The sequence below is a fragment of the Octopus bimaculoides genome, chromosome 1 (genome assembly GCF_046866305.1).
Source record: "Octopus bimaculoides isolate indiv1 chromosome 1, ASM4686630v1, whole genome shotgun sequence".
In the NCBI taxonomy this organism is placed as follows: domain Eukaryota; kingdom Metazoa; phylum Mollusca; class Cephalopoda; order Octopoda; family Octopodidae; genus Octopus; species Octopus bimaculoides.
Genome location: NC_142928.1, coordinates 55254589 through 55268226, shown reverse-complemented (window position 1 = coordinate 55268226; position 13638 = coordinate 55254589). Strand labels below are relative to the sequence as shown.

The following is a 13638-nucleotide window of genomic DNA, read 5'->3' as shown; positions in this document are numbered from 1 at the left end:
TTCATAATTTATATTACATGTGAGACCTTTTATAGCTCTAGATGACATAAGTTTACTGTCAGCTAATCTATAGCATCATCTCTCTCTCTTATATGTATATCATCAGTGGATCATATATCTGAAAGAGAATCATGCTCTAAAAGTTAGAGCAGTAATGTATTTACTGGAAGTAAATTATATGGCCAGTTGTAAAGTGACCAATGGTTTCGCATCCATAAAGTGCTGAGCCTTATAGATGACTTGTCAGACTCCAGTGGCTGTGGATATATAACCATTAGAGACTGACAACTCATCTATAAGGCTAAGTGCTTTATGGATGCAAAATCATTGGTCACTATGACTGGCCATATAACTTAATTCCTATATTAATATCAAAAAGTAATATCTCAAAAGTGAATATTCTGTTAGAATAAGCAATACTGTTGTAGTTACCATGGGAGAAATGTCCATATTGGTTTTTGGCACAAAATGCACTCTTGTACTAGTGAGGAGATAAATCCCTGTCACCTCCAGCACTGAACTCACCAGATCACGTGATTTCAGCCTTCTGTGGCCTTGTCAATGATGGTTGCTCAACCAGTATAGATAGCAGCAATTCATCTCTTCCAGCGATATATAGATTAACAGTGCCAAAATAGGTATTGATGTCATGATTACCAAGTGCGCTTGTTAAAAAATATTTATTAGCAACACAAGCAGTATTAATTGACAACAAATGTTAAAGAGGAAGATAAAAAATTGCCCCATCAGCGAGAATGCCAGATGCATTTCAACCTTTTCAATGATGTTTTAGTCAATTGCATACACCAGGTTTTTATTCAGCCCAGCAGCTGTATAAGTGAATGTATTGTTGACTGTTTCCTAAATGGGGAGTGACAGATCATCCAAGCATATGGTTGGCTGTGTGTATAGGACATGTTCATTACAGATCTTATCTTAGGATAAATATAGCAGAAACTGGTTCATCCACAGTGTATATACATTAAATAAGATGTGTAGTTGGCTATACATGAATACCCTTTTATATTTACATTTCCCATATCCCTCCATTTTTGGATCATTGATTATCATTTTATTACCTGAATTCCTTTTTTAAATATGCCATAGTTAATAACTTTTGTTTCACTAAATTGCATTTTTCTTTTACAAAAAAAAATTCATTTTTCATATAAACTTGAATAGAATCAAATTTTTCTTCTATTATTTTGTTTGCTTGGATTTTCATTCAGAGTCATTCATTGGAGGATCATACAGATAAATTTCCCCATTGATTAGCTGTTTTAAAATAACCCTTTCTTTATCATGAGTAACATTTTGAAAATAAATTGATTTAGAAATTGTCTTTACTTCTATTATTTAACTATTTCAGTGCAGATACTCAGATGCTTCTTGTACGGAGTTGTTGGTGTGAAATGTTTGTACTTGGTCTTGCTCAATGTTCCCAAGCAATGTATCTGTCCACAATACTTGGAGCTATTCTAAATCATCTACAATCACCATTGTCATTTGGTAAATATTAAAAAAAAAAATTGGTTTTCAGTTTTGATACTTTGATTTTTTTTAGCTTTATACTAACTTTAACTTCCAATTTTTTTATGATGACATGGACTACAATACATTTTGTCGACTCATCTATGGAGCTTAGTAGTCTTAAATCTGAACTCATCACTTCCTCCCAATTCTTCTTTGAACTACCTCGACTACTGGTAACTTCTACCATCCTTTTACTTCGCTTTTTGATGCACTTCCTTGTCCATTTTTTTTGTTCTATCAAATAGTGTAGTTATCTTGCTCACATATTCTTCTAATACCCTCATAGCACAACTGTTTACTCAATTGATTTGTGGAGGATCTCTTTGACTCCCATGCCCACCTTTCCTTCATTGGACACTGAACTCTGCTTGTGAAGACCTGTTGGGGCAAGTGAAATCGAAATCGTAATTGAACCAAATTCGATGACTGGCACCCGTGCCAGTGGAGCGCTAACAGCACTGTCCGAGCGTGATCATTGCCAGAGCAGCTGTCTGGCTTCCATGCTGGTGGCACATAAATAGCACCATTTGAGCGTGATCATTACCAGCATCACCTTAATGGCACTTGTGCTGGTGGCACATGAAAAAAAATTTGAGCGAGGTCATTGCCAGTGCCACTGGACTGGCTCCTGTGCAGGTGGCATGTAAAAAACACCATTTGAGCATGACCGTTGCCAGTACCACGTGACTGGCCCTCGTGCCGGTGACACATAAAAGCACCCACTACACTCTCGGAGTGGTTGGTGTTAGGAAGGGCATCCAGCTGTAGAAACTCTGCAAGGTCGGATTGGAGCCTGGTGCAGCCATCTGGTTCGCCAGTCCTCAGTCAAATCGTCCAACCCATGCTAGCATGGAAAGCGGACGTTAAACGATGATGATGATTAGCTGTGGCTGTTTAGTCACTGACGCTTTGAATTGAGCCTGTGGAGACCTCTGAACAATTAATCATAAAGGATATAATTTGACACAGCTGGCTGAATATTCAGCCTGTTTTTTTGTGGCAATACTTTTTGGTGCTAGAGGCAAATATGCTTGCATGCACACACAGAAGTGAGAGAGATAAAGACATTACAATTTATCTATTGAACACAATTGATATAAAGACTTTCTCCTCTTAATACGCATAAAGAGGAACATACTCTCATACACAGAGAGGGAGACAGAAATTGAGAGAAACATTAAAATGTCTGATGCCTAGGAAAACAGCTTCAAATTAACTATGCAATATAGGCAGCTGTGCCAAAACGTCTCATAGCTAGATTTCCAGTGGATTATAATCAAGTTATGTCTTCAGTTTTAACCTATAGACAATGTCTTTGTATTCTTCAGTCATCTGTTGTTATTACCATAAAAACCCATGTAATTTGCACATCTGTATAATTTGCGCAGGTGATTTTCAGGATAAAAATTGTTAAAAAAAAGCTTCTACTTGTGTAAAATTTGCACCCAAAAGTTTTCAAAGTTGCTGATATGGCTGGGGGAAAAGGTTTTCAATTTAGTTGTATTTAGCATAATTTCACTTATGATTAGATTTTATTAAATTTTCATTGACTGAAAATAATTTCTGCTTAACAGGTATCACATTGAAAGCTATTAAATTATGAAGTGTTTGTGCTGTTTATACTAAACTTTATTTTACATTTCTTGCCCACAAGAGATAATGCTCGATCTTTAGCATACTTCTGTATATCTTCTCATATCAGTTGTTTTCTTATCAACAAAAACCAAAGCTGATAAATATGCACAAGTGTTGCAAAATAAGCTCAATTACCAATAAACATCAGCTTGGATGACACTTTACTCAACCAACAGAGGAAAGTGACTGATCAAACTGATTATATAAACAGAATTCTTATTGGTTGAAAGTGTCTTGTCTCAAGCTCTGATTTTCTGCTTTCTTGTCGGAACTTTTGATACGGAATATCAAAATTTTAATCCCTTTCACACTTATAAAATGTCAAGTAAACTTAAAAATTTGTCATTACCATTTTAGCTAGGAGACCAAACCAAAAGTTTGGTAACCCACTAAAATAAACATTAAAAATCGAAAGGAGAAAATAAACAGCTTTGCAAGTTTAACTCAGTGTTTATTGAACAAGAGAGGTGTGAAATTTAAGAGATATAAACAAGAATAGCAAAAATCTACTATATCAAAAGAACTGGTAATACATACATTACATGTGTTCTAGGAAGAGAACATAAGATTGCTGCATAATTTAACATGAATGTGAAATGACATTAAACATTGTAAAAGGTAAACGAAGGTTTCTGTAGGAACGCTAAATCATATTCACTTAGTGAGTTTACATGTGCAAGGACGAATTAGGTCATCGGCATTAGATACAGTAAAATATGGCCTGACTGATTACCAGCATGAACATCAAACTTCAAAAAGTAGTTAACCATTTCATGGTTTTAGTAAATTTATACAGAAAAAGTAAGCATTATACCATCCAGCATAAATAAAAGTCAACTTCATTATATTTTTTCTGTAAAAATGTATTCTAACATTAAATGAGTCAACTTCTGGCACAAATGTTTACATTTCTACATCATTTTTCAACAAAAAACAAAAAAATTTCTAAAAAATTCTGGAAACGATCTACTCATGTAATTTATGCACCCTCTTAAGTTTATTTCTGTTTTTGAGAAAAAGTGCATAAATTACATGGGTTTTTACGTTACGCATAGAAACTGAAACTGTCAGTGTAATCTAATGATGCCCTTTTTTTTTTCATTACACAGTACATATATATATATATATATATATATATATATATATATATATATATATTCTTTCATTCTTTTACTTGTTTCGGTCATTTTAGTTGCCATGCTGGAACACCACCTTGAAAGGTTTTTAATCAAAAAAAAATCAACCCCAGGACTTACTTGTTAAGCCTTATTCTATCAGTATCATTTGCCAAACTGCTAAGTTTTGGGGACATAAACACACCAACACCAGTTACCAAATAGTGATGTGGTTGGGGGATAAACACTGAAAGAAAGACACGTGCATAGAAATATACTTATGTTTATATATATATACGACAGGCTTCTTTCAGTTTCCATCTACCAAATCCACAAGGCTTTGGTTGACCTGAGGCTATAGTAGAAGACACTTGCCCAAGTTACCACGCAGTGGGACTGAAGCTGGAACCATGTGGCTGGGAAGCAAGCTTCTTACCACACAGCCATGTCTGTACCATACACACACACACACCACAATGTTTTTATTGTTAGTGTGCTAATTTCAAAACTGATAATCAGAACCATTTTGCTCATGGGCAAATCATATTTTGCTTATCTTGATCTACTGTTGTTTGATTGTTATTAGGAAAGCATTCAAATGAGGAACAATATACAAATTTAAAAACAAACAAAAAAAAATGCCAAGCATTGCTGAAATAGAAAAATGTTGTGAAAATTGTGCCATGCCCCTGTTTTAAGAGGTTAAAAGTGAGGAGATGAAAAGCAATAATGAAAAGAGATTAAAAAAGAAACTTATGATGGTAAAAAATATTTGGAATATAGTTAGTCTCTCAAGTAATTTTAGTTCTAAGTTAGAACAAACCAATTCAAGTGAAAAGAAGTGGTAATAAATATTTCTAGTCTTAAGATGCTAAGATATATGAAGAATCATAGTGATATATGTAATCGGCTAAAGAATAATTTGATACTTGTTATGAAGCCAGAATGAAATGTTGCTGAGGTAAATTTTAGACTAAAATTCATATGCTAAGATTCTAGCCTTGAATATGAAGTTTCCTTTTTTGTTTTTGTTTTGTCATGTATCTAATATCTGGGTATAATGATACTGGTTAAATATCCTTAAAAGAACAAACTGCCATAGGACTGTTGCTGCTGTTATTGCTATGACAACCATCATCTGTTGTTATGGGTTACTGCAATCTGCAAAAGATACTTAGTTCCTCTGTGGATATAATTAAATGATGAGGGAATTGCTTGATAGATAGGTTAAATCATGTGAATCATCACATTTAGCTGCATTTTTATTTATTCATTTTTTTGTTTTCATATGAAGCTCTTAATAAACGCCATTTCACTTCATTCGCATCATTCTTTTAACAAAAACTATTCTGACCTCTAATAATAGTAGTTCTTAATTTAGTTTTGGGTTAATAACTTGAAAGAAAAAAGGACTTCCCTGAGGTTGATTTATCTTTTTGACATATTGCACAAAAATTAACATTATTACTTTCAGAAAAATCACTTATCTACTTTTATCCATTCTAATTTGTGGTTTTGACAATTTTTCAGATAAAAACAACAGTGAACGAGCCAAATTGGTCACAGAACACATAATTAAACTACAGAGTTATGTTCACACAATGGAGAATCTTCAAGTTAACAATACAGAATATGCTTATTTAAAAGCCATGACATTATTTTGTCCTGGTCAGTCAAACATTTTTTTCAATATAAATTTCTTTAATTTCAAATATTTATTGGCATTAATATGTTAATAAGCATTAAAGAGTTCATTACTCAATCAATTTGCTATTTAATTAATGTTAATTTATGCAGTATAACTACTGCAAAGCTTTCATGTTGATATTTCAGTTAATTAGCAGGGTAGTGAGTTGGCAGAATCATTACCATGCCAGGTAAAATTCTTAATGGCATTTTGCCCACCTTTATGCCCCAGGTTCAAATCCCACCGAGATTGACTTTGCCTTTCATCCTTTCAGAGTCGCTAAAATAAGTACCAGTTGATAATGGGGCTTGATATAACCGACTTACCCTCTATACTGATTACCTTTCTCTCATAGCGGAATCACTACCAGAACTAGAGAAGAAATTTCAGGTATGGAAGCAAGGTTTAGAATCGAAGGGCCTTAGAGTCAATGTTGCAAAAACCGAAGTCCTAGTAAGAAGGATGGTGAACAAATCACAAACCCCTTCAGGTAGATGGCCCTGCTCGATCTGTAGAAAAGGTGTAGGTGGAAACTCCATAAGATGTACCCATAAGAGGTGCAGCAACATGAAAGGAAGGTTAACCGGGAAAATAGCTTTTGTGTGCGACAGATGCACAGGGGCAATAAACACTGCAGATGCTCAGAAAACTGATTCCATCACATGCCAGGGGAAGAAACTAGAAGTAGTTGATAGCTTCCGCTACCTAAGTGACCAAGTCTGTTGTAGGGGTAGATGCTCAGAGAGTATTGCCACTAGAATAAGAATAGCCTGGGCAAAGTTTAGAAAGCTCCTACCTCTTCTGATGACAAAGGGCCTCTCGCTCAGAGTGAAAGTTAGATTGTATAATGCATGTGTGCGAACTGCCATGCTACGCAGTAGTGAAACATGAGCTGTGACTGCTGAAGGCATGCGTAGGCTCGAAAGAAATGAAGCTAGTATGATCCGCTGGATGTGTAATGTCAGTGTGCACACGACACAGTGTAAGTACCCTGAGAGAAATGCTGGACATAAGAAGCATCATATGTGGTGTGCAAGAGAGACGTTTGTGCTGGTATGGTCATGTGCTATGTATGGATGAGGAGAGCTGTGTGAAGAAATGTCACTCCTTAACGGTGGAAGGAACCCATGAAAGAGGGAGACCCAGGAAGACATGGGATGAGGTGGCGAAGCATGACCTTTGAACGTTAGGCCTCACAGAGGCAATGACAAAAGACCGAGACCTCTGGAGATATGCTGTGATTGAGAAGACCCGGCAAGCAAAGTGAGCTCACAGCTGTAGTCTACACCAGTGTCGCATAACCAGCCCATTTAAAAACTACCTTTGAATCATCAGGTGACATACCATGCTTGAGAAGACCTATTGAGTCAAGTAAATCAAAATCAAATCAAATCAAAATTGTAGTTGTGGTCGATACCAGTGCCTCCTGACTGGCTCCCGTGCTGGTGGGATGCAATAAGCACCATTCATGCATGGGTCATTGCCAGTGCTGCCTGACTGGCTCCCTGTGCCAGTGACATGTAAAAAGCATGATCCGAATGTGATCAATGCCAATACCCCTGTTCTGACTGACTCCTGTGCCAGTGGCACGTAAATAGCACCATCCGAATGTGGCTGATGCCAGTGCCACCTAACTGGCTCCCATGCCAGTGGCATGTAAAAAGCACCCACTACACTCTTGAGTGGTTGGCATTAGGAAGGGCATCCAGCTGTAGAAACATTGCTAAATCATATTGAAGTCTGGTGTGACCTCCTGGCTTGCCAGTCCCCAGTCAAACCATCCATCCCATGCCAGCGTGGAAAATGGATGTTAAACGATGATGATGATGATGTAGAGAAAAGTTATTTCCACTATACTTTCAGTCCTTTCTGGATCAAGGTATAAGAAAAATTAGGTGAAAAAATATGTTTAATGTTGCAGTATTTTAATTCTTGCAGGTTAGTAGTTGGATGGAAAGCATACACAGGTAAGAGGAACAAGTGTGTGACACATGGGAATAGGTTAGGTAAAGAAAGTCCAGAAAAATATTCGTTGAGATTCTGCAAGCCCTGAAAATCAAAACAGGGTAGATTGGTATTGCAAGCATTTCAAGTCAACTTGAGATGCATGAAATAATACATCAGGATATGACAGGAATCATTAGGGAAAATAGGTTGGACAACAGTGACTTGCTACTTGTGGTCCTTCAGCATTTTGACACTTCATCATCACCATTTAATATCCATGTTTCATGCTGGCATAGGTTGGACAATTTAACAGGATCCAGTGGGTCTAAGGATTGCATCATTCTCCAGTGTCTGATTTGGCATGGTTTCTATGGCTGGCTGCTCTTCCTTACACCAACCACTTTATGCACTTAAGCAAATCACCAATCATTATTATCATGTATTTGTAGCATAGATTTTGTGGCTGGATTCCCTTCATATTGCCAACCTCTTTTAGGACAGACTGTGTTTTTATTATACCTCCAGCAATTGAGGTTATCTGCCAAGACTAATATGTTCTATCTACCATTTAAAAGATATCTTTCATTATTGTTGTTGTTGATGTTAAGATCCTTGTTAAAATGTTAGTGTTTCTCATTGTTGAAGTATAGCTTTAAATTTTTTGTTTTTTTATTACTTACTCAGATAATACGTGCAAAGGAAGCAAGCAAGTGGAGCGGTTTCAAGAAAAGGCCCATATAGAACTGCGGCATCATATCCAAGAACTACATCCACAAAATCAAAACAGACTCTCAAAATTACTTTTACGTTTACCGCCACTGCGTTCAGTTAACCCAAGCATTATGGAAGAATTATTCTTCTCTGGTTTAACTGGTAGTGTTCAGATAGACAGCATAATTCCACACATTCTCAGGATGGAAACAGCTGAATACAATTCTCAGATGGTTGGTCAATGTGCACCAGAAATGACAGAACCTTCGGCTGAAACAGAAATATCTGCTACCAGTAATTCAAGTACATAGTCTAATATGAGACTTGTGGATTAGGACACTGTTAAAAAGAAAGTTAATTATCAGTTTGGGAACTGAATTGCTCTGTAGGTTGCGTTTTACATCTGAATCAAAGAGTTCTAGGAAAATACCAATCACTAACTCAGCAAACATCTCTCTTTGTGAAAAAAAAGAAGCTAACTGTTAGTGGATGTGGTATGGCTGCTTATGGGACAGTGTAAGCCTCAGAAGCATAGGCTCTTTTCATATGACAGGCTTTATTTATTTTTTTTTCTTTGTATAAATTTTGGGGTTATGTATATTTGTTAGAAATTTTAGTTATAGGAGGAATAATCCCAATGAACATTATGTAGAGAAAACTAGCCTATTTTTCTTTAGACTGTGATATTCAAGCAAATAATTACTCTAGACTGAGGTAGCTTCATAACAGGATTTTGTAAGGATGCCTTAATGTTGCAACTAGCCTAGATGACTAACTGTTTATTTTCGTTATTCTTCAGATGAGGATGTAATATTTTAGCTGCTTTTATGTTGGCTTATCAGTTCTCAGCAACATGTCTCTTAACTTTGTCATCTTCACAGAGGGGTTTCATTTATCTGCCATTGTACAAATGAGGGTCTAAAAATGAAAATATATTTATAGTTATGAAAGAAAATCTGATCCTAGTTGGTGCATTTGTGAAAATACAAAACAAAAAATTTCGAGAGGAAGAGAAAAAAAGATCTTGAAGGTATAATATTAATATAACTTTTTCTACGTATGAATGAGATTTGTCACACTTTCATCTATTTACTAAACATTTTTATTTACTCATCATTTTCATCTCCAAGTTCATCAGTTATCAGCAACATTAATCTTCATTTCCATTCATTGATTTGTCTTGTACACAAAACCTTAGCTTAATGTTAAGCTACATTGACAATATTTATTCATTTATTTTAAATTAAAAATTAGCAAAAATTTATTGTATTTTTATCTATTGTATGATTGTATAGTTAGGTACTCTATTTTAGCAAACCATCAACGAGTTTTCATTTAGTCACCTATTTTTATAGCAGTTTATAAAAATCTATTTTAACTTCAACGTTATTTTGAGGAATTGATTGCTCTGATATGATGGTAAACTTGATTAAAACAACAGAAAGTTAATTCATTAGTATGATTTAATAACATGCGAAATTTGTGCAAATTTGTATTTTATAGTTTTTTTTTTTCCTGACAGTGTTCTCTCCCTTCATAAATATGTCCAAAACAAAAAACACTATTACTAACAGAAGAATTAATTTATATAGAAAATCCGTTACTAAATTTCTCCAGTTGGATTTCTAAATCAAGTTTTTGATAAAGATAGATGCTTCTAAAACCTAAAGAGTTATGATCTTAACTGTTGTCATAATTTTCTTTTGATGTAATCAAAGCGTTATCCCCACCCCCACTACCGTCACTGTTGTTTTTTTCCGATATGATTTTGTTATGATTTTTAGTAAAAGCATTCATATTTATCTTTATATGGGATTCTCTTCTGAATTTAATACATATTTCAATGTTGATTATATATTTTTGCTTACATGTGTAATGGGCGAATATGTTTGTTGAATTTATATTTTGTCTTATTAATTGTTCAAAATTATATTTCTGCTAAAAACACTGCCTTCAAGTAAAACCCCAAAATACCCTGAAGTAATAAGGGCCCTGGTATAACAAGAAAACACTTCTCTTATGTTCTTTCATTATTGAAACCTAAACATTGTTTTTATTATGATCTTAGGAGCTGAACATACCATAATAATTAAATTGATGAAATTTAGAAATGTTTTGCATAAAATAAACATTTGTTTGCCAGCATATCTCAACATTTATCATCTCTAATTTTTTAGCAGTTCATAGTGCCAGACAACTACTTTGCCATTGTTCTGAGATTAGGTTCTATCACACATACATACATGGCTGTTTAACTACAGAGATGTTTTATTTTTTTGTTTCTTAAAATTTTACAGTGAAATTTGAATAAGCTTTTAAAAATTGGCATAAAACACCACACTAACAGCTAATATAGTTTTGATGCTATTGTATAATAGAAATAACTGTATTTTTTTGTGATGTCTAAATTTCTTTTTTAATATCACAAAGTTTTGAGAACCTAATGTTTAATTCATTCTTGTCTAAAATTATTCTTTCTTAAACTAGACTTCTTCAATTGTCTGCATTTATGCACTTTTCGTTCAGTCGAAATTTTCTCATTTGTGCTGTACAAACAACAAGAACAATATTCATGATCAGTTAACTTAATGGTGTGTTGTGTGTATGTGTGTGTACATGTGTGCATAGTCCAGTACAGTGCAATAATATACTGAAACTAGATAAATCAGGAATGCAGTTTCAAGTCTTGCTATTAGAAATAGGAACCACAGCTCTTCATCCATAAAAAGTTAGAAGAAAATGGTTGGTAAAATAGAAAAATAATAATCAGGTTAAGATTAGTCAAGCTATTTAAAATTTTTATTTCTAAAATTTTATCTGGTACTAAATATATTTGTATAACATTGAACATGTTAATGTATTGCAGGAAGTGATCAGAGTGGTGGGTGTAGTGGAATTGAAATTTTTGGAAAACTAAAAGGTGTTTAAAATTTGAACCCCCAAATCTTTATATCAATTTAAATTGTTTTGAATTACAGATTTGATTTTAGTTTAATTTTATTTTTAGTTTTATTTGATCCTATTCTCATTTTTGTTTTATGAAAAACAGATCCTAGTTTTATCATTTTGAAGTTTCTAAATCTGACTCATAGATATGAAATATGCCAATGGGTGGTTATTTGAGGTCATATGATAATCTTTGTTCAACGAAATTTAACTTTAGAAATTTTTGTAAAATACAAAATGCTTGTGGACATAGCAAAAGCTTGTCTCTATCCATCAAATGTTTTGCAGTCCACATATTTTAGACACAACCTCTTGTGGCATTGGTTTCTAAAAACCAAGTATTTGTTCAACCCCAGGTCAGATCTGATTGGGCAGGTTTATGTTCATAGGTATTTTAGTCGTGATTATTATTATTATTGTTATAATTGTGCCGCACAAAATGCTTAGTAGCATTTTGTCCACGTTTACTTTCTGAGTTCAAATTCTGCTGAGGTCAACTTTGCCTTTCATCCTTTTAGGGTACCAGTGTAGTATTGGGGTCAATGTAATTGAGTAGTCCTCACCACCAAAATTACAGGTCTTTTGTAGAAAGGATTATTATTATCATATTTATTCAGGTGGCAATCTGGCAGAATTGTTAGCATGCTGCTCAAAATGCTTAACAGCATTTTTGCTCATCTGTATGTTCAGTGTTCAAATTCTGTGAAGGTTGACTTTGCTTGTCATCCTTTTGGGGGTCAAGAAAATAGTAGTTGAATAGTTGGTTGGCACTCCGTCAGTTACGATGATGAGGGTTCCAGTTGATCCGATAAGCAGAACAGCCTGCTCGTGAAATTAATGTGCAAATGGCTGAGCACTCCATAGACATGTGTACCCTTAACGTACTTCTCGGGGAGATTCAGCGTGACACAGAGTGTGACAAGGCTGGTCCTTTGAAATACAGGTACAACAGAAACAAGAAGTAAGAATGAGAGAAAGTTGTGGTGAAAGAGTACAGCAGGGTTCGCCACCACCCCCTGCTGGAGCCTCGTGGAACTTTAGGTGTTTTCGCTCAATAAACACTCACAACGCCCGGTCTGGGAATCGAAACCGCGATCCTGCGACCAAGAATCCGCTGCCCTAACCACTGGGCCATTGTGCCCCCACAGTTGAATAGTAGGGTTGATGAAATCAACTAGCCTCCTGTCCCAAATTTCAGGCTTGGTACCTGTAGTAGAAAGAATTATTAAGGTAGCAAGCTGGCAAAACTGTTAATGCAATGGGCAAAATGCTAAACAGCAATTTGTCCATTTTAACATTCTGAGTTCAAATTCCACAGAGATCAACTTTCCCTTTCAGAGTCAAAATAAGTACCAGTTGTGCTCCATCCAATTGCAGGCTTTGTGCTTATAATAGAAAGGATTATTATTATTATCCTAAACAATATTCTGTGTGTTGTTCCTTTTCTAAGATATTAGGGTGATTTGTCTGCTATTTCCAGTAGGTTGAGTTTCCACATAGAAGCTTTCTTATATGTTTTACAAAGTTATGAATGCTGTCCTTATTCCCAGGCACATTTTTGAAGAGAGACACTTTTACCCAATGAAAGAGAAGTCAAACTCTTCTCCCTGTGAATTAAAAAAATAAAACTCCTCTCAGTTTTACAGTGTTCCTACTGTTGCTTACATTAGTGGTTTATATATCTATAGGATCTAGTCAATTGCTTAACCTTGGACACAATACAGCTTTAGTGACAGATATGCCCTTGGTCCTCTCATCAGTTATTCATAATCTCTAGAAAAAATCTAATTGTTTTTAGTTAGAGTTTCTGTTATTCATGAACTGTTGTTTATAGAATTTTTAAGATGCTATTTGATTATGATATAGGGTGTCAGTGATAGTATTTACAGTGCACTCCACAAACTGAGCTATGTCTGGTCTAAATTGTTCCCCAACTTGTTACTGCATTCAAGACCTATTTGTGTCAAATTAATGTTTCATCATTGTGATATCAACAATTTTGTGGAATTAATTATAACAAAACACTTGTAAAAATACTCTCTAATGAGCATCACTATCATTCAT

The 13638-nt window shown here is 34.9% G+C and overlaps 1 protein-coding gene across 1 annotated transcript in view; it reads left to right on the top strand.

Moving 5' to 3' along the window:
• Positions 1-13202, top strand: part of LOC106869571 (orphan steroid hormone receptor 2) — a gene marked incomplete at its 5' end in the record, with an annotated part of 102497 nt that extends 89295 nt beyond the window's left edge. Inside the window, 3 exons of the mRNA XM_052966745.2 lie at positions 1370-1509; positions 5814-5951; positions 8602-13202. Coding sequence (XP_052822705.2) covers positions 1370-1509; positions 5814-5951; positions 8602-8939 — 616 coding nt within the window. The remainder of the gene's footprint in view (positions 1-1369; positions 1510-5813; positions 5952-8601) is intronic.
• Positions 13203-13638: the final 436 nt, after the last annotated feature.